The sequence below is a fragment of the Sinohyriopsis cumingii genome, chromosome 9 (genome assembly GCF_028554795.1).
Source record: "Sinohyriopsis cumingii isolate HCF-2022 chromosome 9, ASM2855479v2, whole genome shotgun sequence".
In the NCBI taxonomy this organism is placed as follows: domain Eukaryota; kingdom Metazoa; phylum Mollusca; class Bivalvia; order Unionida; family Unionidae; genus Sinohyriopsis; species Sinohyriopsis cumingii.
The window spans coordinates 26,516,288-26,541,587 of NC_142969.1; the positions used below are offsets into that span (position 1 = coordinate 26,516,288).

Consider the following 25,300-nt stretch of genomic DNA (forward strand, 5'->3'; position numbering starts at 1 on the left):
GTGGGGGGCCTCTGAGGCAAAAAGGACAATTTCGTTGATGATGAATGAAATTAGGGTGCACCTCAACTGCTTTTCCAATGCCATCTAAATTTCCTGCTGCAAGATCATTTAGTAAGTTTTTGCCGGCCATTCTTGTTTCTTTAATAGTATCAACGATACAAATGCATCAACGTCTTTAAAACAGAAGTGCAGAAGTGTTTTTGCATCCTTCATACATCACTTTAGCGTTGAATTGACCGCCTTTTGTGCAGACCTATCAACCCAACCGGAAGTTTACACTCAATCACACATAAACAAATAAAAACAATATTTAGAAAATAATAACAGAACGTTTGTAATGAAAATATATTTTATACATATTTGTACTTTGCGTTATTTGTTTTGGAGTATTTGTCCCCACTGAAACATAACGGCACATGATTATTCAATGCGGACTTAAGCACATACAAATAAATTACCGGTTCACGTGCCGTACCTGCTACAATGCATCGTCACAATAATAACATGACGGTTAATCTATACACTCTTGCATTGCATTTCAGTTTAAAGAAACCTGCATAATTAGTCTTTACAACTGTCTTTATTGTTTTAAAGCGCTTTGTGTATAAAACAAAATATAACGATTTTCAAACTCCAACCTTATGACCCAACTTTACCTGAAAGGGGTTGGGGTGTAAACAATTATTTGTAATCATTATTTACAAATCTTCCCTGATCCATGGCAAATAGATGAAAAGGAAAAGAACAGTTTGTACAATATGAACTGCATGAATACTGCTTTACTGGGTTTATTATTCCAGCAATCCTTGGTAATTCTAATTATTCTGTCATTAAATCATCTATAGCGCCGAACTATGTTAATAGAAAATTGGGGACAAAACGAGTCCATTTCAGGCTTGCTTTTTATTAAAAAAAAACAAGCCATAAGAAAAAATTGCAATAAACTGTCAAGCTGGTGCCTTTCTTCAAACGTCCATTTCTTTCCCAAATATAATACACATAATACTGACTAAAACTCATAAATACGCAAGATTCAATTATTTAATGGACCATGCTGAGCATTTCTTTCAAGAACATAGCTGTTCGTTTGTTGAGCTGCATTTTGCCTGTATGGTCAAGAAGTGATAAATCATTGACTGAGATTTTTTAAAGTCGGTTTCTCTTTCCGTCTCTTTCTTGTCGGTCTTCGTTTCTTTATAACTTTTGAATGAATATATCTTTTAGTGACGGATAATCATTGACTAATATATCACATGCTCTCTCTCTCTCTCTCTCTCTCTGGCGAAGTGATAGACCATTTACTGAGATTTCTTTGTTACTGCTCTGTCTCTCTTTCCGTATCTTTTCTCTCTGTTTCTGACTGCCGGATTAGTCACCCAGTCACACAAAAATAGATATTAGCAAATATAGGGTCGCACCATATAGGATATGATACGAGGTCTCAGCAAATACCAGCAAGGGAGTTTAAGGCCCGAGTTCTGTATTCAGTACGTAATACTTATGTTTATCTAGGATGTCAGTTCATTGGTTTTTTAAAGCAATTTTTGTACTCTGTTACTTCATTTTTTTCTTGTGTTTTTTCCTTGTTTGAATTTAACAGCTCGTACAAGACCAAAAAACTTGACTTAAAAAGCAAACAATTTTGAACACTTTTAAATTCAATACCCATGTACAATTTTGTTTCAATAGTCTCACACACTTGGCACTCTACAGTGACACGTCAGTAAAGGTATCAATTATATGCGACCATATTGCTGTACATATTTAAAACAACCGTATGGGGATAACAAATCCCATATTAAAAATGAATAGACGTTTCTAACGTCAATCTAGAAAAGAAACAGTACATCAACATGCTGTTTTAAATCAACCTTAAATAGGAATCTAGAAAAGTCTCAGACTATTGGTATCAATGTGAAATATTAACACAGATTATACATCCAAGACTTCCTCTAGGATGTAATTTACTGAACAGTGAAAGATAAAAGAAACAGACGAAGAAAAGTGACTTTTGTCATACAGCAATGGTTGTTAATGTGTTGAACAAGAAATCACAAAGCAAATATATTTCAACAAGACAGTAGTTATAGGGGATACATTAACGTCAATGGAAATCTCAGTAAAAAGGTCGTGGGAACGTTTAGCGTCAAGACTTTTCAGATCACCCTGTGAACGTTTAGCGTCAAGGGGAATTGAACATGACGAATATTGGGCCTGTATAGCGACATGGGAAAGTTGGGTTGTTGTATAGGGACAATAGGAATTGAACAGGTGAGGTGACATCAAGGCACTGGACATTGGTAACAATGTAGCATGGGTTTGACCTGAATACGCGCTACTCTAGGGAGAGACAAATACACTAGAGATATAGACATAGACATATACAACACATAGACATAGATTGATGAACATCAATCTATCACACCTAAAATCTACTAAAAAATATTTAGGCAAAGAGAATAAATATATTTTTGAAGCATGAGTGGCCCTGAAAAGGTTCCCGAGTTTCTTCTTCTTTTTCTTTTAGTTTATTCTTTTCCTCCACCATCTTCTTAGTTTTGTTATTGCTGTTGTCTTCTTCTTTTTTGATTTTTTCCTCCTCCTGTTTTTCCTTCTCCTCTTCCTCTTTCTTCCTCTTCTCATTCTCCCCTTCCTTTTCTATCTTTTCATTACATTCCCTCATTCTTATTATATCCTCTTCATCCTCCTTCTCCTCTTTTTCTTCTTTAATCATTTCCTTTAACATGTCCTTTGATTTTCTTAGATTACTGATTTCCATCTTGACTCGATAGGGACTGTAATAATAAAAATCGTCATCTAGTTTGACTAACATTTCTTCGATCATTCCCAAATTATAGAGAACGTCTTGTAGCTTCTTCATTTTATCAAGGTGGTTACTTTCCATCTTAGCTTATTCAATGTTGAATGGCGCGAATGACAAACGCTCGATTTTATATTTGTCAAGCACGGACGTGAAGAAAAATATTCCTTACACTAACTTCACATATTATCTACTATCCACACAAACATACGCGAACGCACACAATCACAATATCTACTATCCACACTAACGTATGCGAACGCATACAAACCCCAAATATAATATCCACACAAACGTACGCGAACTCAGACAATCACACGGGAATAAGAAAAAACAAACACAATATCTACTATCCACGCACGGGAAGGAGAGAAAAACACAATATCTACTATCCACATTGGATATTCTTTAGAACATTTAGTGACTTATTTCGATCGTCACTCTTCAAAATTAACAATTTCAGCTCAAAATGCGAGACTTAAAAATAATCGGGCGACTGAAGAGGTCTGCCGTCCCTGCTATTTCGAACCAGAGCTGGTCGACCAAAGCCACAATCCACTAATACATATGGTGCTCCCGGGTCTCGAACACTTGGTCTTTTATCTATAGAGATCTTCAGCCCTAACCGGTGATTTAACTGTAGAAGTTCATTCACCTATTCCTGCAGTGTTAACATCACCGCCTCAACGTTGTTTGGTCCTTCAGCTGAAGCGGTGTACCGGGGAACGCCGTGAATGATTCCTTCCTGGAGGCAAACGTGAGAGATTTGGGAAATGGATGAGGGCCAGTGCGTCTGTCCACTCAGAGAGTGCAGCTGCCAGACAACAAAGGTACTACCTCTATCCAGAGCCCCCTCGATAAGAATAGTACACTACTATAAACCCAAGAGTAAGTGACAAAGCAATGTCTGAAAGTATGCAAGTCCGCCATTGCCTGTATAGGCATGCTGATCCAAATCTGATGGAAAGGGAGTGGACATTACGTTCTTCAACGCGCAAGGAATAATTCTGAAAGCTAAACGATATCATATAATAAAATGAACAATACTATGCCTCAGTAATCAGATATAATTTATGTAAGGCTATTAGCAAGAAGCGTCCAGACCAATTGATGGATGGTTTAATTTTGCACCGAGATAACACTCCGCAAACATATGCATGTTCCTACGGTAGACCTTACAAAATGTGGAGTTGAAACCCCTAATCACCCTCCATACAGAACTGACCTGGCTTCTTACGATTTCTGTTTTTTTTTTCTTCTTCGAAATTAGTAGATTTGTTACTACGAAACCATTGCGAATGAAGAGAAGAACCAATGGATGAAATTAGCTTGTCCTTAGGAATGCTGTCACTTGACTGTTTCATGCACGTGTTCAGTACGTGGGTAAAAAGATGGGAGAATCGCATTGAGTTAAAAGAAAGTTATTTTGAGAAGGACAACTACAATTATTGCAAACATCTAGAAAGAATTTTGGGTCTTTAAACAGTGTGGCAGCATCCAAGTCTTTAAATTATAACGTCATCTACCTTTCAAGGTCTGATATTTCGAGACCATATATCTTTTTTTTGTCCTCCTCCTCTCACTCCACCTACAACCTGGACCAGATCTGCAGCATCTGTTGATCTGACAACTGAACGGAAGAGCGAGACTTCAGTTACTTCCGATGTCTGGGAGAGTTAAAGACGTTTTAACCCGCCTTCATGATCAGTTCTTCGTCGGTTATACCTTTGTCACACACCAATCATTCATTTGAAAACCTCACCTTGTGACAGTGATACTGCCACTTTCTGGATGACAAAGCCACACTCCATACGTATGGACCTTATGGCCTTTTGATAATACTCGGCAGTTAGTGCGCAATATCGTTGCCGTGGCTTCGATGCTGGGGTTTCATCTATATGGCTATCTTCCCACAGATGGAACATAGCTTATCTTTTCACTCTCCCAATGTCACAGTGATTGCATGGGATTCGGTCTCAGGAATGAACCGAATTCTGCAAAGAGCCGCCCAAGACATTTTGACCAATGCTGTTACCACGGCTAGGTTTTCTGCCTACACTTTCCTGAAGGACCACGATAACGCCAAACTAAGAGCACAACCTTCATCATGTAACCTTCTGTTTAACGGCCAAATTAAAGAAGTGCGTAAACAAGCAGCGTAGAGGACCAATTTCCTCCCTCCCACAACCACAACGTCAATACAGGGATAGTACGGGAAATAAAAAAGGACCCAAGGGCCACTCATGGGACACCAACCTTTGAAAACGGTCCTATTGAAAGCGAAATCCAGTTTTCCATACAAAAGCGCATATAACACTGAGAGGGTTCCTCGGGTTTCTTGGTTCCAAAGGCAAAAGACAAAGGGCACTCTGCTTCTGATCATCGACCTAAGCACCATCAATCAATTCATCCACGCACCCCTTTGGTTCTCAATGGAAACACAATAGCGCATTTTGAATACCATCCATGAGGGAGACTTCTCAATCAGTGTGGACTTAAACATGGCATACTTTTATGCCCTTATTCACGAGGCTTCCAGGACGTTCCTGAGATTCGCCTACAACATCGTATAACACCAATTAAGGCACTCCTATTGGGGCTCAGTATCGGCCTCTGAGTCTTCACTTATCTGCTGACTCGAGTAATGGCGCTGGTCAGGACCATTTCAATTTTCTTGGACGACATCCTACCGAACATCAGTGCGTTTGATCAAGTAAGACATGATAACCGTTGTTAACAATCTGGACTTCTCGTCAACAAGTAAAGATCTGACCTAGCATCATTTCAACGATTTGTTTACCTAGGTAGGAAGTTCTAAACATAGGCAAAATATTTCGTCTCCCTCAGGATCGGACATCGAAATCCGAACACTAGTTGCACCTTTACTTTCAAGTAATTCTATCTCCACGAACATTGCTTGGCTTACTAGGTTTGCTCAACACTGCAGCCGACCTCATGGTCCTATGTCGCTTTCCTGTGCGCCCATTGTAAATAATTCTTCTGCTCAAATGAAGGCCTAAAGATTGACCAGTGGACCATCTTCGCACTGACTACATACATTTGAGGCAACATAACCTGACTCACAGTTGGTATACATCTCCCACAAAAAAGATCGCCCAAAATTACAGTCTGCACCGATACAAGTACGGAAGGCGGGGGAGCACATCCACAATTATCCTTTCGAAAAGCCATCGGTTGTTGCTCTCCAGAGCAACGACATCTTCATATGAATAGATTTTGGAGATATCAGCCTTTGTGAAAACCTTTCACTGTCATGAATATTTTCATAGCAAAGGAGTTCTCATTCTGTCCGACAGCAATACAGTGGTGGCTTATTACAAACGACAATGAGGAACCAAGTCCCAAGACCTTTGTGTCCTGGTGTGGAACTTTCTAAAGTGGTGCTGTCAACAACAAATCGACGTACAAGTTCGCCACATTCCGTGACTCGTAAAGTACTAGCCGAAGCCTTGTCCAGGAACAATCAACTAATACAGACTTAAAATCTCTTCGGCCCTCGGTTTCATTAAGATATGTACCCGATGAGACCGCCTGTTGGTAGACCTGTTTGCGACAGAGTGGAGTTCCAACTTCTTTACCTTCTAATCCCCAGTTCCGGGCTCAAAACCCGAGCAGTCGACGCCCTGTTCATAGATTGGAAATGGCCTGGATGCATACGCCTACCCTTCAATACTTCTGATTCCAAAAGTGATACAGAAAGCAAGATAATCCGAGTGTCGCTATATGGTCATTGCACCACATGGATGGTATAAGTCGTGGATCAATGACCTCATCAATCTCACAACAGGAACTCATCGGATACTACGGATGTTCTCTCATTTACTCAACCAACCTACTATCTAACTTTGAGTGTACACGACCATAAACATTAGCCTTGTGCCCAATGTGGAACCTAGACGGTTATTAACTGGCTGAACATATTTGGGGTGGAGGTTTTGGGGTGGAGGTTGTGTGTCATTTTTAAGGGCCGGCTTATATTTCTTTCCTTTCATTTGTGAATATTATTAACATTTGCAGTGAGCTAGTATACTAATGATACAATTATTTAAATGGCGTGCTCACAACTCTCTGATCTCGGGGCTAACGTCATTATCATCGAACATTTATGATAATATTTACGTGCATGCTACGCATTTGTTTATACTTAATAAGGGTCTTGACCTCCTCGTCAGATGTGGCAATAGGAGTTAGAAAGCAACGCATAGTCATTCTTAAAGACATTGGTTCTCCGTTTGACCTCTAGTTAAAGACACAGGTGTATACTATACCCGCTAAGGTTTTAATTTTTATTTGAAGGTTTTTATTTGCTTATATTTCAGCAAACTTGTATATATTCTGTCAATACTGAAAATTGTTACCTTTAAATCCCAGATAAATACTGAGCTCAGCTAGGATTTAAGAAACGGTTATTTTGTTCAAACAAGATAAATCGATGTATTATTTAACATTTAAACAGTATTGCACGTACAATCTTAAATGTCCTTTCTGAATAACGCATTTCTTTTTGTCGTTCTTCTTCCTTTTTAAATTTAGAATAGTTTTTTGCAGATGGTTTGTAGCCATCAACTACTATCTAACGGAGATACATCATTTTCCTATGGTACAAGTTTCTCAGTAACTAATAGAAAGTCCTTGAGATGATCATCCAAATAAAATGGAATCTCCAAACCATCTTCTGATATCCAGCCAGTATCATAGTCATCTGATATTTCGTGTATAATTATTTCTAATGCGTTACACAATTTCCAGTATTCGTAATTTGCATTGTCATACAGATTTGGTATCATGCTAATTACACCTCGCATTCCAATTACAGTCATCAGAAACGCATCGTCGTCTCTCAATGGTTCAGGTTCTAAACACCATATCTGTACTGAAGCACCATAAAGAAGATTTGGAACACTAATTTAATCATCAGACTTTAGTTTCTAATTATCCATGCATTTATAAAAATTTAAAACCGATCTAATAAAATCAGTGTATCTTCATGGTATAATAAGCAGATGGGTCTGTAAGTGTTTGAAGTTATATCCGTAAATATCATGAACACGCCAATAGTCGCCACTGGATATGCTCGATTCATTTAGTCTTGAATATACATTTTCTATTTTATGGTATAAATGTTTAATTAAAAGTTTCATAACAGGTTTAGGTGTAATAAGCATCTTTCTTCCAATATTTGTGCATTTGCACCTCAGCTGCAAGTTTTGCTGGTCATATCTCTAAAATATTTAAATGTTTCTGTAGATGTATAATCATTGAAACGTTTAGCCAACAGTTCTACACATTGTCCCCTGAACAGAAAATATCTTCAGAAGTAACTGTCCTTTAACAGTCCTCTATTTCCCTTTCTTTATAATGTACAAAAGTACCTGAATGATATTTATTTCTCGCATTTGTGAATTATTATATATTTCATCATCTTGATTATTGATAAGAAGTGTCTGCGTAAACATATAGCACTCATACTCGCACAAGGTATGGGGCATTTGCAAGAGTCTAAGGTGACCGTGTTCAAAACGTTGACTTTAACTCCTTATATCATTTGCTAGATTTAAATTTCCGCTGTGTGTTTCTGTGTATACCATGGACTTTGCATTTATTTATTTATTTCTGTTTTGTTTAATTCTTCCTTCTCTTTTAATTCCGGAAGTGGTTACAAGAACACATTTTTTGTGTGAATATATCTGAACTTTACTCAATGTTCGTGCAATCGATTACAAAATTAGGCAATATAAACAATCACTATCTGTCCTATCCGACACACACACACACACACAGACACATCAGCCAGCAATCGGGCTAGGAGAAATAATTATCGAAGGCTGTGTAAACTATTTCCATCATTATGCATCATCCATAATAAATACACAGAAGAGGTTGATTCAGTTCATTGAGAATATTTACAGGCAGCTGTAAAAAGCATTGTTGTCAACTAATAAAAGCGCATTTCATTAATCAAATATTAATTGCAATGCAATACATTAAATGTTGGTATTAGGTAGCAATCCATGTTTACTAATACTTCCAAACATTTTCCTATGGTAATGATGTTAGTAACGAATGAGAAAAAAATGCTTACCTATATGGATCATGGCGAAGTAGCCAGTTGGTAATAAATTCAAATTTTCGTCTTCATTTCATACTAACCGAATCACTGCCCTTCACCTGTCGTATACACAAGAACAATTTTCCATCCATTAAATTAATTATAAACTAACAAATACTAAATACAATTAAGCAATAATAAACATTCCTGAAACTGAAATATTGCAAGAGACATAATAAATTAAATAGATTAAAACATTTAAGAACAATTAACCGACATTAAAATAAAATCGGTAACATATGAAAGCGCATATTTTTATTTCAAAATACTAGCTACAGGTATTAATGAAATCAACAATTCTTTAAAATGTACAAAATTAATTATTATTTAATGTTACTTCATACCGTTTTTTCTGTTATTATCGGTGTCCTAATTACTATTTACAAATATATATCGATTTTATTAATTTTGTCATTTAAATGAAATATATATCATTTAAGTTGTATAATATTGCACTAAAACTGTTCAATTTACACACATTTTGTTGATTGGTTTGCTGGTTATAATATATATATATATATATATATATATATATATATATATATATATATATATATATATATATATATATATATATATATATATATATTAATTAGAGTAAATGGGATACTCTCACCTGACCAACATATGCAAGTTATGGATTTAAATGACTTTTTGAATCGTGAATCAAATGCATAGCCATAATATCTTTTGAATAAAATTCATGTGACCTCGAAATTACTTCAAGCCTAAAATAGAAATATTTACTCTAAACTAAAACACATTGAAAGATAAAAAAATCGTCCTACTGGTAAGGTTATTTGGTTAAGTGTCGACCTTAGATACATATATAAAACTAGTGTTTTATTCAGAGCTCGCGGAATGAAATAGTTTTACGCGTAGCAATGGCGATGCCGTCAGGCCGATACTATGTTACTGTGCCGTATCAAGCGATTCCCCCACCCCATAGTAACAAAACACCTTTATAGTTTTGTATTTATTACATATTCCCTTTGTATTCACACATTATTTTAACAAACGTTAATGTATACTTTATAAAATGCATTAATTAGGCATTTGGAGTGTTATAACAAAAAATATTGAACAACCCATCCCTATTTACGTATTCCGAGCTTGGGCTAAATATTTTCTGCATACAGTTGCATAATAGGTCTGAATGCATTGCAAATATGCTGATTAGTTTTGAAGTTTTACAAATGTTGTATGAGATATACGAACATATTTAATATGCAGTCACAGGCAAGTCGATTTGTTCCTTACTTCTCCAATGAAACATAGATTCTGGACCCCTGAAGGACCCGTTTCTTGCACTCTACGTACTGAATAGAAATTCTACTTCGAAGCACATTTCAGGGCTAATTTGACAGAGTAACAGTAATTAAATTCATTCCAGTTTATACAGAAAGTTAATGTATTTACAATCAGACTATCTTTTTTTAATTGTTTTCCTTTAATACAAGAAATTGTTGATTCATTGAATCCTTGATTTCTTATATGCTTAAAATACTTATAAAATATCACATTAAATGTGATATTTTATAAGTATTTTAAGAATATTAAAAGTGATATTTTATAAGTATTTTAAGCATATAAGAAATCGAAGATTCGGCCTCTTTCCAACATGTACTTCCCCTTTGGTGATGACCTATATTTGTATAGCCTTTGAAACTGTCAACAGTTAATGAACAGTTTTTTTTTTATATCTGTGTTCCATTAGTATCATAGTTGAAAAAGATGAACTGTGCCAAAGGAGCAATATTGAAAACAAATCAATAGAGCATTGAGTGTTTTATTTATGACGTGCTTTAAGTGTTTGGCTCCTTGAAAAGTTTACCACAGCAAAATAGGACTTGTTGGGAAGGTTTGGATAACATATAACTGGATGCTGTCCAGTATTTTATTCTTATATAATTAATATTGCTTGAACGTATATCGAAAAAGTTTTGGTCAGCTTTTTACTTGCAGAAGAAGAATAAACAAGAAACATCAAACCTGTCAGAAAGATTAATACAGTCACAAAGCGAGTAGTAAGTAATTCTTATACAAAGTATGAGATTATATAGGAAGTGGTTTTCAAAGTAAGAGTCGCGACTCAGAACCGCAGAAAGAAAGGCAATAGGTTGCCTTGAACTGCGAGGCACAGACACAAATGGTGCGTGGCCATGACCAATTAATAGCCAAGTATAGTGGTCAAGCATGCAATTAATGAAAATTGATTTTTACATATCCAAAATGCAAAACAGTGCAAGGATTTATGAGTACATATGCTCATAAAGAAAGGAAACGAAATAACAGTTATAAGGATAGTCGGGTTTGTAAATAATTTTATATTCGTGGAGTAGTCAATATAACAAGTAGCAAAATGTAAGTGAATCAAACCTTCACAGAAACATTAAAATATTTGGGAGATATTAATACCACATATTTGAGGAGAAACGCTAAGCCGTATAAATGCGTATAAAACTTTGAAATGCCTAATGAAACAGTAATATAAGTAATATAAAAGTTTAACTTATTACTTAACTATTAAAGTATATCAAATGATAAACACTACCCTAAAGATTAGATGAAAGATATATTGATACCATGACATTTTTTATATTGTTTCGAAATGTCTTTGTGAAACATCACAAACTGTACCCTGCTTACTAATATAATACATCAGGATAAGTTAATGGCGAACATTTAATGAGATTTGCTGTAGAATGTGAACATTTAATAGAAAATCACATGTTTTTCATGATTGGGAATGGAATAATAACTGGACCTAACATGATATCGTAGAGACATGTCAGAGCAAATCATGAATACTAAATGGACATAGATGGAGAGACGAACTCTGATTTTAACATGTAAAACCAAACAACCCAAAAAACATTTTTCTCTCTGCAACACAAAATCAACCATATTTCGCAACTGGCATATTTTAGCAATTATCATATTTGAGCAATTAGCATATTTTGCAGTTAACAAATCAATATGTGGTAATGCTGCCTAGGTTGGACAAATTGTTTCTTAAAGTGAATGGTAACCAATACTCTAGCTGGAGACCATGGTGGACCTGAGATTGTTCGACTGGCTGATATCTATGTAATAGAGTAATGCAAGAGCAAGTTGGTCAAACGATCTGTATCAGTAGGGTGATTTATGTTGAAGTTTCACCCAGTGAAGTTTGTTGCAAGTGCTATGAACGATTGTTTCAGTGTATCCCTAGTAGTTGTTTTTACCCGTAATTTAGTTAACGGCGATTATATTTTATGGCGGATTGACGCCCTTTCTAGAATTGTATTCAAAAGTCTTTATGTAAAATAGAATTAAGTATTCTTCTGCCGCTTTTGGAGAAGAAATAGGTGAAAGGTTGTTTTTCCTGCTCAAAATAACGGTGGCCATATAGACTGACCTATCTATATAATTTTAAAAATTCGAATGTCCTCTTTCCTGGAATGCTCTCTCTCTTAAATTTAGTAAAGATTGATACATTGTTTTGGTAGTTTTTAGGTTTCTAGGTTTGTTTTTTGTGGAGGTTTTTAAATACAACTGTTGATGGACGGCTGACCCTAGAAGTGCAATAAAGGCAGTGCCATACCATAAACTCAGTTGGCTTTACGTGCAGGTCATATAATATGCGGAACCGACTGTATATAATTAGTTTTACGAAAGCAATAAAATCGGATGAATATTGGTTAACGAAACATTTGCAGTTTGCTTTTCTTTTACGGCGATGTTTTAACTATTTAACCTTTTAAATACAACTCATGAATTGCAATGATCGGTACTAGTCAAGAAATTAAATAGCTAGACTTGTAAATGAGTATACAATTCTGGCTATTATGATATTAAGAGTGTATATTGTGTAGGATGTATAGATGGTTCTTGACGTGGGTGTTTACGATTACTAAACACAATCTTGATAATAAGACATGTTGACAACATTGGGGTAATTTCTCATTGGCTTGTTATTTAGGAATTCAAAATAATGACACGGCTTATAAATTATAGTTTTGTTTTTCCAGATCTCTTCTTGTAAACGAAGTTTGTATTTTTGGTGGTATTTTTTCGGGTTGGGGGTCGATGCTATGTTTTCAGCTCATGATAAACATACATCTTATAAAAACAACTTGATTATATTTTCGAATAATTTCAATATTTGCAAAACAAGTTAATAGAAACTAATGTGCAATATGACAAATCGTATTTGTTGAGAAAATACTCAATAATAGCATGTCATTCACAATAATTATACAGCAAAAACGTTTAACCGAAGATATTTTTTAGAGATTTTCTAAAGTATAACAGATGTTTCATATACACTCTACTCTTATCACTTATTAATAATTACCACTCTACTTTTGTTATTCTGACCGCTATTGCTCATAATTTATTAAATACTTCTTGAAGTCATTTTGTAACGTTGTCTATAGGTTTTGGAACATTAAATCAGCTTAATAAGCCCATTGACTTCAGAACCAAATTGTTCCAAACTATTGCACGTAATATATAAACACATAGGAAAACACATACAGTTGTAAAACTTGTATTCTTACACAATTGTGTAATTTCCCTTTAATTACAATTATAGAAACTGGGAGATATTCAAATCCTATCATTTCATAAGAAAGGAGAATGTATTGAATTGAATTACATTTCTGAATACGATGTCAGTTTTATTCTAGTTTATGGGTGAGATTATCTAAAACTGCAACAGTCTCAGACAAATTATTCAGTTTATTAAATTTCATATATAGGTCTCCTTCTGCAATGGTCGGAATGGAAGAAAATTGTGAAAAGCAACTAGATAAAATGATTAATGACCACTTAAAATCTCGACAGGGTCAAATCTACAAAAATATGGAACAAAATGTGACACAAATACATATTCTTATTATATATTTTAGTAATCACTTTTCTGTTTCCCTGACCAGAAAATCAACTTAAAAACATCTCAAACATCCCAAACTCATAAAACCGTAATCCAGAGGTCACTTGAACATTATGATCAACGCAAATTTCTGAACTATCTCAGTAATAATCCTCATATTACAGTACTTATTTACTTGATAATAGATGTCTAGGACAATCTATACATCTCAACCTATAACTTAATTCGCCCAAATCAATCAAAATCCCACTCCTGTGAGACAGCCTAGCATGGGCGTCCGCAGAAACATTTCGGGGGAGGGCAAACTAATTTTACGGGAGGGGTAACCGAATCGAATTGATCAGGTTGATATTGCACAGTGGCTCTTTTTAGACTTGTGGTGGGGTGAAACTGCCCCACCCCCTGCAGATCCCATGAAGCCTTGGTTACTGTTATAGTCAGATCTCTGTCTTAGATCGAGGGAAAATAGTTGGATCCATATTAGTTAATCTTCGAAAAGCTTATAATCTTTGTTGATCATAACAGTCTTATCAGTAAATGGAGTAATGGTCAAAGTAACCATTTCACCATTGATTGGTGTGCATTCTATCTAGCACCACATGGGTTTATTCTGGACGGACTCGTCTTTCATATTTTACAAACCATCTGCCTCTATAATCTGCAACTGTGCTTCAACTGCAGACCTTAAAACATGTGGCACAACTCTACCAAATTTAAAATAGATAAAATTAGACTTAGAGATATTTATTCAGATAGCCTTTCTTAGACTAGATTCCTGGTGTAAAACAATGGTATAAAAGTAAACACAGATAAGACTAAAGTATTAATTAATACTATGCAACTCAAGAGAGCGTACTTAGAAACTAACAATTAGGATTTTCAGTGGAATAAAATGTCTGTAAAGGGTTACATAAGACAAAGTCTTTGAGGTGATTATTGACAACAATCTGCAATGTAAAAAAGAATTAAAGTCATACGTCATAATCAATTCATGTTTGTGATTATTAAATTAAACAAAATAAAGCCATATCTTTTAGTTAAACATAGGTTACTATATTACGAAAGTTATATGAAACAATATCTTGACTACTGCAATGTTATTTCTTGTTTTAGGACACGAATATTGCAAATTACTCCGCTTGCGGAAAAATCCTAAAAAGAGCTGAAAACATGAATGCGATGAATGATATTACAATGTTAACAGTAAGTGAACATATATTTTCTAGAAATGTTAAATGTATAACCAACATTTCAAGCAATATGGTCCCATTATATGTCAAGGAACTATTTTAGTTTTACAAATACATTACAAATTAAAGCACACATTTAGAAACCTAACATTTAACTGTCTTGATATATATATATATATATATATATATATATATATATATATATATATATATATATATATATATATGGATGCCTATGCCGTTTTAATAACACAATATATCAAAACAATCTACTAACTAAACTATTAAAATACCCTGGGAGGTATAAAAGAATAAGTTAATTATTATATAAATATAGAGATAACAAATATATATAGGACAAAAATAAGAAGACATATAATATATTAAATGAGATAGCAAGTCAAGATAAACATCCAATAGAATTCAAACATCCGAACCTAAACTGGCCAATAATATGGAAAAACTACGCGGAAATTAAATCACCAGCTATCACAAGGTAGAATATTTCTATATCTACATGGAAGTTGGATGACCGGTGAGGCGGCTTTTAATAGACATAAAATTAACACAATACCACGATGCAGGTTATGTAAGAACTATACTGACTCAAAAGAGCATCTAATATTAAGATGCCTAAAGAAGGATACAGAGAGACAAATCATAAAAAACAAAATTATAAGTAAATATGGAACTTTTAATGCTATGAAGGTATTATTTACAAATAATATTGAGGAAAAGCATATATACAATGACCTAATAAGGTATATTAACACTATTATGAAAATAAGAATCGAAAAGTTTGAATCCTAATTTTAATTTCTAAAATTTAATCCAAAATGAATAAGAATTAAATACGTTTAAACTGTTAAAAATATTATTTTTTAAAAGACATAATAAGACAGACTTTTTTCTGTAAAATAGAGGTCCTTGTAAGACTGCACTATCTTTGACAACAACTACACATACAGCACATACATGAATACAAATACTACTGCTTATATCCATACTATATTTCTAAAATACAACAAACACGATTATTCTACAACTTATTACTTACCCACATTAAAATGCTTCTATACTATAAAAAAACTAAGTACAACTCCAAAAGATTCGGTTTAGTAAAGCTAGTCCGAAAACAAACACAATAATAAAAAAAAATCAAGCAATATAGCACCATACATATATCATACACCGGACAATATCGATCCACTGGCCTGGATCACTTATATAAATAACTCCAAAATCAGCCAAGGCAATGGAGTTTTGAGACACTAGAGTAGGGAGGTGTGTAAACCCTATCAAAATTTATCCTAATGAAACAAGGATTCGAAATTCAGGTCTAACTGATTTCTTCTTATATCAATATTAATGACATACTATCCACATCTTAACCGTATCAAATATTTTCTGGGATTATTATTGAAATGTCTGTTGGAAGGGGTTCTAAAGCAATCTTGACACCAGCATTACTCTGTTCTGCCAAAAAGTGAAAGCAATAATTATGAAACAGACGTATGTCAATCATACATTATTCCTTGTTGTTTCTGATGAAATTAATGCTTTAATTATTTCCAGCGCCACGATTAAGATGAAAACGGTCGCAGTCCTTTTGCTGCTCATGTTTTCTGTTGCCATAGGATAGTATTCTCGCGGTGGCAGTGGATAATCACGAGGTTAATATTGCCGATGTTTACCGGTTATTATGAATACGGTGGATACAGTGGATATCGTAGACATAGATACAGTGGATACAGTAGACACTATTATTAAGGTAGCGATTAATTTATGGATTGCACCATAATCAGTTATGTGATTCTCCACATATATTTTCTTTCTTGCAATACAACTATGGGTATATTGTTATTTTGTTTGGTTCATGATAACTGTTCTAAACAATTGCCGCTATAATGTACTTTATAAAGTGCATATCAATCGATACAATTATTTGTGGGATCTTAACTTGAAAATGCCATTTTTAGATTTCCTATTTGGCAGCCATTTTGCCTTCACAATATCATATTATATACCAAAAAATAACAAAAGCAAACTTTTAAGAACATATGTTTAAACAATCTTGATTGTTTTGTTTTCTTTGTATCTATCAAATGAGTATCATCATCTGAACTGCTGAAATAATGTCAACCTTGACGATATTTGAGGACTTGTAAAGTTTGGATCTCCAGGGTTTTTCGCCACATCCCTAAGTCGACCAGTATGCAATTGTCTATCTTCTTGGATCGTTTGAATTACACAAACTATTATTTGACACGTATTATTGTTCAGTTTAATTATGGTAAAAGGAATTAGATCCCTGTAACCTGCAAGCTTATATAGCTAAAAATAGATATTTATTATTCTTATCATAGAGATATACAATAAACACTTTAAAGTGTCAAAATATCGTATCTGTATGGAAATCATAACATAGGTAGAGTTTTATGTACGAATATTATCGAAATGGCAATCAGAAATAGTATTTGTTATATCTTTCGATGATATTTATTGCCGAAACACCTGATATATATATATATATATATATATATATATATATATATATATATATATATATATATATAGTATGACTCTCCACCTGTCACGTTCCCACAAAACAGTTTGTATTATCAACCATTTAGCGTGTACTGTTAAAGAACCATATGAAGAAAATACTCTGTTGACTCCTTTCTGCTTGCAAACTAAACTACCCACGTAGCCACTCATAGCATTTATATTTATATTTATTATATCTCCACGTAAACGATGTTTTACGTCAAGATTTCATTTGTTCATATTCCCGATTTTAGGATGTTAATGATAAATCAGAAACATTTATCCTAATTATTTCTAGTACACAAACTAGTATCAGCCACAAATGATGTATAGTAAATTAAACAATCACCTTAAAATTGAATATTCAGTTTAATCCTTTTAACTGGTCTCCAAAGAATACACCCAGACCGTCTTTTATATTCGTGATTGCTCGTTGGTGAAAATTCGTCTTTGTTAGAACTTCCAGTATGGGCAAAGGGTATATAAAGGTTTCTACGTGTTTGAGATTAATGTATAACCCTTGTCTGTGATTAAAGGGTTATATGCGTTAGAGATTAAGGTTATCAGACAAATTAATAATGTGTGAACATTCTATGTGCATACGGTTGGTCATCCATCCAAACGTTGAATGCACAGTTCAATAAGGTCAGACTATCATACCTATTTTTCTAATATCTATCTGAATATGACTGAGATTAATAAGGAGTTAGATCAGGCAAACATAATATTCCTTTAGAAAGGGTAAAATTTTGCACAATTGCATGTAAAATTTATAAACATTTATTTAATTAAAGTATTTTATAGTGGTTAGAAATTACTAAAAATAAAATTCAATATTCAGTAATAATAATTAAAATGCATCGTTTCAGCTCTTGATAAATTGGTGTGTATGTGTGTGTGTGTGTGTGTGTGATCTGGATTTTTAACGTAGCTTAAAAATTTGTTCAGACATATTGATACGATGTCTAAAGTGTGACATTTTAATGTGATGTCTAGCATCATGCCGCAGACATGTAGCACGATGTCCCACCCAGTCACATTTTCATGGCACCAGGCCGACCAGTCCTAACACTAACCTCTTAATGCTGAGCGCCAAGCCATGAAGCGGTTAGTACCATTAGTACCATTTTTGTAAGTCTTTGGTATGACTCGGCCAGGGATCGAACCCACAGCCACACGCGTCCGAGGCGTACGCTCGAACCACTAGGAAATATGATATTTACTTACTTAAGCTAATAGGATGACGTATCGAAAACTAGAGGAAAGTCAAGGAATATTTTATGAGATAGTCTCTTTGAAATTTTCAATATATTTCCTATATTTAAGTACCGGTTGATGGATCGCTTCCGACATGTCATCCAGCATTGTGTGAATTGATGCAAATTCTGACACTAGATTTAATCTGATAGCTCTACCAGCGGAACATTGACAATTTGATAAGCAGATGCTATGCATGATCGAATGATAATCTGAGGAGTAAATTCATTCTTTGTTATTATGTGCATTATATAGTTCCTTGCGCTTTTTGCAGCCAGTCTTTCAGGCAAGTTATTGACATATTACTGCATCATTTGTGTAATTGAGACAAGCTGTTATGGAGGGAAAATAATTTGCAAGTTTGCATTTTCTGGGCAGTTTTGTCATACGTTAATTGTATTCGCAGACATGTCATTCAAATATTCAAAATCAAACTGACTAAATAATAATAATAATAATAATAATAAATCTTAAAAACTGCCAACTCATTCTTTGTTCAAATAGCAGTTGCATTGCAGTGTTACGAAAGATTAACTTTATTGCTGTATTAATACACAGATTTTAAACCATGTGTCCACTAATCTGCCGGCCGCTTTTATGACAAAGTTCGTATGGACTCATCCCATATGAATGAACAAGAAAAAGGAATCTTATATGGATCCTAGCCACTTTTAAATTTTAGTTGTTTTATCATCAGATTCAATATATAAATCAGAGTTTATAATCCATATTGGTTTTTATCCAGTTCTGTATAATTTGGCCTTATTTTCAAAATGTTACTAATGAACTGATGCAACATGCTATCGATAAATAGAAAGGCATATACTGCCAGATATATATCACGAGAAGCATAGATGAAAATGTGGTTGCATACAAACTGAGTTAGTGTTTACATGTTCGCTCTTCTCAGAAATAATACTCTATAGAAACAGTCATGTTACTAATTTCATTTTCTTTTTACAATATACTGCCTGTATCAAGAAACTTCTTGTTCACGAAATGAATTATATGCATGTAATAATAATGTGTGAATCTTTTAGGAAGGTAAGAATTGTTTAGAGGCAGTAGTTCGTATTATCTTTCTAGATGCATATATCTATATAATGTACAAACGTAATTGCAACGTTCCTGTTAATGTCACTAAAATTCAGAAAACAGTTTTCAAAGACCATTAACTGTTAACATTATTATTATCTTAGAAATGCTTGTCCTTTCTTCTCTTCTGCTCGATTATGATGGATGGAAAGGAATATCATCCACTAGGCAACTTTTCCAGATTAAATGATTGATTTAAACGTTGTTGAGTTGCGGTTAACCTATACGTGTCTTTAATAAAAGATATTTTTTAATGCTCTAGTTGTCAGTTTTACTTCCATTGTCTTTGAAGCCAAATAAATACCACCAGACCCATACAGTCATCAGTCACAAAGAAACGAAGTCTGCTGTAAAAACAGCAAGGTTACTTTTTTTGTTCGTTTATTTGTTCATATTATCTATGAAAAATATTTTTTCTGTCGTGCAGAGTTCTTCAACAGTTTTATTGAAATGTGGGTATTAGTCAAGTACGTTACATTTTCTTTTGAGCCAGTTCACTTTGTTATAATTGCAAAAGTTTTTCGTTATTGTCTCACTTACTTCAATACAACCAGCTTTAGTCCATATCGCATGCCCATGATATTTTTGTTAACTCTATTCGTGTAGCTCGTTTTGTGTTGCACCAATACAATTAGCAGTAATTATTACATTGTTGTATAATAAATTAAAATCAATTGTTTTCTCTTGTCTCGCTTTGTCGTTTCTACAATGAAGAACATTATAACACATTTGCTTTAATCTCCATTAAACCAGATACATCAAACAATGAATCATGAACTGACTAATTTAGAATGTGACTGATATCTATATGTATAGAAATCGAGGTACAAAGAATACAAATTTTGTTGTAGTTTGTCAATATATATATATATATATATATATATATATATATATATATATATATATATATATATATATATATGGTTTAAATAATATTTCCTTTCTTGAAGGACCCTATTTTATACATAAATATTAAAAGAGAATTATCAGGTCTATACCCTGTCTCCATATCTGTGGTTTGAATATATGTAAGTTCTCTGAAATCAGGAAAACATCAAGCCTCGTTTGTTTGTTTGTTTCTATGCCTCTTAGTATATTATGTCTCCATGATTTCCTCTCCGTGTGTCAATGGGCCAAGACTAGTTCTTGATTTTTATCAGTATCTCTTCGGCTCTTGAACTGGTCATTGGTGTTGATTTATAAGTAAATTGAAATATTCCTCTATGCTAATTAAGTGATTATGCTAGTCATTTACACGAGCTTTCATCTATCATATAAAATTAGAATAATCTTAATTTTCACAACAACTATTAAAACATATTCGTATTTAACTCTGTACTGTTTTGCATTTGCAAGCAACTTGTAAATCATTTTATTACTCTCATTATTAAGAGGTTAATGTTAGGACTGGTGGGCCTTGCATTGGGATATGTGAATGGGTGGGACGTGTGTGAGGTATGCGGGCCCGTGCTAGACATCACTATAAACTGCCATACTGCAGACATCGTAACAATATGACTACAATTGCTGAAGCTACGTTAAAAATCTAAATCATGCACACTATATTTCACAATATACCCCACGTGATGGAACTTACTACTCATTTTGCCTTCTACTTGCTTAATCATGTGAACTAACCTAACCAACGGAAAATTATTGAATTCTTCTAGAATCGTCTAAACCCCATCAGTCAGTGAAACAGTAAGAGAAAATCATTACTAAGTCGTATTATTAAGATTTATTATTAGTAATTGTCCACATATATCAGCATATATTTATAAATCCTATGTAACGTTTTGCTCTTAACGGACGCAAAATCTAAAAAATGATATCCTATACAATTTACAGCCATTAATAAAAATGACAGACTTGAAATAGTAGCATGTACCAGGAGTAACGAAAACATAGACAATGATAACATATGTGGTGGTTTGATTAAATATATTTGCGGGAGGGGATCATACCATTTGAGACCAAAATACATAAAAGACAAAACAGATAAAAACACAAAGCAGACAAAATTCAATTTATATTCGGATTTCATTTATTTACAATCATGTTACTTGGAGTAGTTTTTTCACATGTGTACATGCTAGTATATACATGAATAGTACTGAAAGGTAAGGCTGCCTTAATCAATCTTTGGTGTATAGACCTGCAGTGTGGAAAAACTTGTAATGAAGAATAGTGAAACGGTGACCTAAGTGCTCAACATCTTTCGCTAACAACTCCGAGGGTCCTTTGCATGGCCATCTAAATCCCTCAGTAGCAGCGATACTACTCAGTTATTGTAAAAATATTGCGTGCTTTATTTATATATGTTTTATTTTCCCTTTAGTCGTGCGAATGATATACTGTCATTGTGTTTGTGTGTATAGTATGGGTATATATGTCTGAGACCACTTCTACACTTGTGTGTGACACTATATAAATATGTTTATGTGTATAGCGTGTGAATATTCTTACCTTACACATTAGTGATTATTCTGTCCGGATGATGGTCAGTAGGTATGGATCAAGGGCAGTAGGTACGAGTGTTGGTCAGTAAATATTTTGTGCAGGTCAGTTTAATGTGTATGTATTTAGCGCTATATTTCCAGAAAAGGTCGCAGATCCATTGGAGGCCATGGAATGATACATCCAATATGACAGTCATGTTGTTAATTTTGATTCAGACCCTGGTGCTAATTTTGAGGACATATTGACATTATACCATTTTAAATTCTATATAGCATTCATACTGGTCTCAAACTATGGAAACTGTTTTCTGTTATCATATTTATAAGTTAATGTGCATGCCGCACCAGCAATAACAGTGAAGTATTATTGGTGGATAATGGTACGAACAAGGTACATATTTCATGTTTTTGGGCAGGAAAATAATTGAGTTTAATTTGGCAGTTGCTTGTTGGAGAAAAGGGAGAGTTCAACATGTGATGCAGTTTTGGAAGGATCATTTGATCAGCAAGCTGTGAGCCATAGCGATGATGTAGCTCACACCTATCCCTTTCTGCGTCATTCTGTGTTGATCAAATTTTCATTACAGTTAAGTTGTTTAATTTGTATTATTATTTATAATCAAAGAAAACCTGAGAAGGTTTGAAAGCGTAAGATTCAAGTATATATAGTCATCAGTCAAACATTTAAATGGTTCCAGAGTCTTAATACGAAAATTAGGAGAGCAAATGATGCAGAATTAAAAATTACTTTAACTACAGTGGTATTGTGAAAGTGTTCCTTGGAAATTGCTAGATTTTGAACTTTCGCAGATACACCAATTTATCAGCCTCTCGAGATAATCAATGCTTTATCATTCAGATTTTGTAGTTGCTGATGAAGATTACACAGACGAGCTCATGGACTTGGTAAATCCGAGTTTGTTCTGACCCTTGACACTCTATTTTTGATATTTGGACATTTATGTTGGTGTGTAGGGTCAATGTCTATTACCTAAAATAAATTGGAATTCACCGATATATTTGGTGTCTCATAAAGTAGCGTGTCTAGCTGACTTGGGCGACCTTCCATCGATATATACCTGCATGAAATCGATAGGAATATTATTGTTTTTGCAAAGAAATTGCTGACAGATTAGTAAAAACTGCAGCGTTGGTGAAATTTGACATGGTTTCGCCATTTGCATTCCTAATCACATGACTAAACAAATATCGCAATCCTACATCACAACATATATGTCTAAATATAAAAAGGTGTATCAAGGGTCAGAGAAAACTCAAATTAGAGCTAGGTCAATATTTGCCGTTTTTCCTAAACAAGATTTCGCTCCTCCAAGAGCGTTCTTCCTGCTTGTATTTATTATTTATTATTTGAGACATGAATTTCTGTGCAAACATTTTTATTTATCTAAGTGATTGACGATCAGAAAGACTACAATATTCAAACATTCAGCAGATGCAACAAATATAGGAATTCACACAATGATTTATTTCATACAGATCTTTAAGAGTCCGAAGCTCTGGTAACTGTGCTACAGCTAAGGTGGAAACATGATGATTTTTGCTTACTGTTGCCACAATTCCTCTCTAATACCTGAAGTTGTGAAGAACAATTCATTTAAATTCCAACAATGTTGTATGGGTAAGAACGAGTTGTCTCAAAGTTGCAAAATTACAAAATTCAATTTTTTTGGGTCAATACTAGATTTTGTCCATGCAGTTCAAAGAATTATTTGCAAAAATCAAAACTTAATATTATTAGCATAAAGAATACATACATATACATTCTTTTGGTAAATATTTGTAGTAGAAAACAATAACGCTTTAATTGTGGTCGACGGCTCACATAGTATAATTTTTTGCCGCAGTAGTAATAGCAGTAATCCAAGGAAAATAAATAAATACAAGTGGATATTCTTTATTAACGTAACCTAAACACCAATATCCAATAAATATATTTATTTAAAGACATTTCAGTTCAATATATTTATTTAAAGACATTTCAATTCAAGACAATTCTGTGAAAATTTACTCTAAAATATGTTCTCAAACTTTCGGAATAAATATGTATATCTTGTAAAAAAAACATTATAGCACGAGGTTGCAGGACAATGAAAAGAGCGTGGTATGATACTTCTCAAAGAAAATACACGAAAAGTATGCATGCACAGTACATTACAAATGAAAAAGATCCTAATAGATGCCAACAATCAAATCGATATATATTTGCTTCATTATAACCTTTTTAACATAAATAATTAAACTTCTATGCATCTTAATTTTGTGCTTTGTTAACGATTCGCTGATTCATTTCAGAAATGCGGGTCTTCTTCTTCACATGAGTATAAAAACAAAAATCGTTTGTAACGTATCCTAATACGTCAGCATGACAAAAGTGCTCTCACACGCGCTTATCGGCACGACCACTGCGTAAACTCGTTGCAGAAAAAAAAACTAGATAGATAGGTACATTCTGGAGAAATCATTACCATATTTGTTGTACTGTATAGAAATAAATAATATAGTGTACTGTTTGGTTATTAAAGTAGAAATCCAAATACATTCATTTCCATGACCCAGATGTTTCCTTGTTAGGGACACTATTTGAAAAAATTGGAAAATCCTTCATACTAAAAAGGTATCTGTCAAATTTGATCCTAAACTTTTTATGTGAGTCATACAGATATGTGGCTACGTATGATGATAAAATAATGATGGGTGACATTTATATATAATGTTTCTTCAGAAAATTGTCCCACAAGCCAACAAACAATTGAAATGACACCTAGTAACCATATAAACAAGGACATTTAGTAAGATATCAAATGCGTTCCAGCTTTTGCCAGAAAGAATCTACACTCAGATAGGTACTCTCTCTCTCTCTTTGCTATATTTCTGGGATAATCTATGAGTGTCTACAGTGAA

General features: G+C 33.9%; 1 protein-coding gene across 1 annotated transcript in view; it reads right to left on the reverse strand.

The window, feature by feature from the left end:
* The window catches only part of LOC149791438 (uncharacterized), a 115,754-nt gene extending 112,849 nt beyond the window's left edge, over positions 1-2,905 (reverse strand). The window contains exon 1 of the mRNA XM_089971357.1: positions 2,674-2,905. Within this exon, the coding sequence (XP_089827483.1) occupies positions 2,674-2,905 (232 nt within the window). The remainder of the gene's footprint in view (positions 1-2,673) is intronic.
* Positions 2,906-25,300: the final 22,395 nt, after the last annotated feature.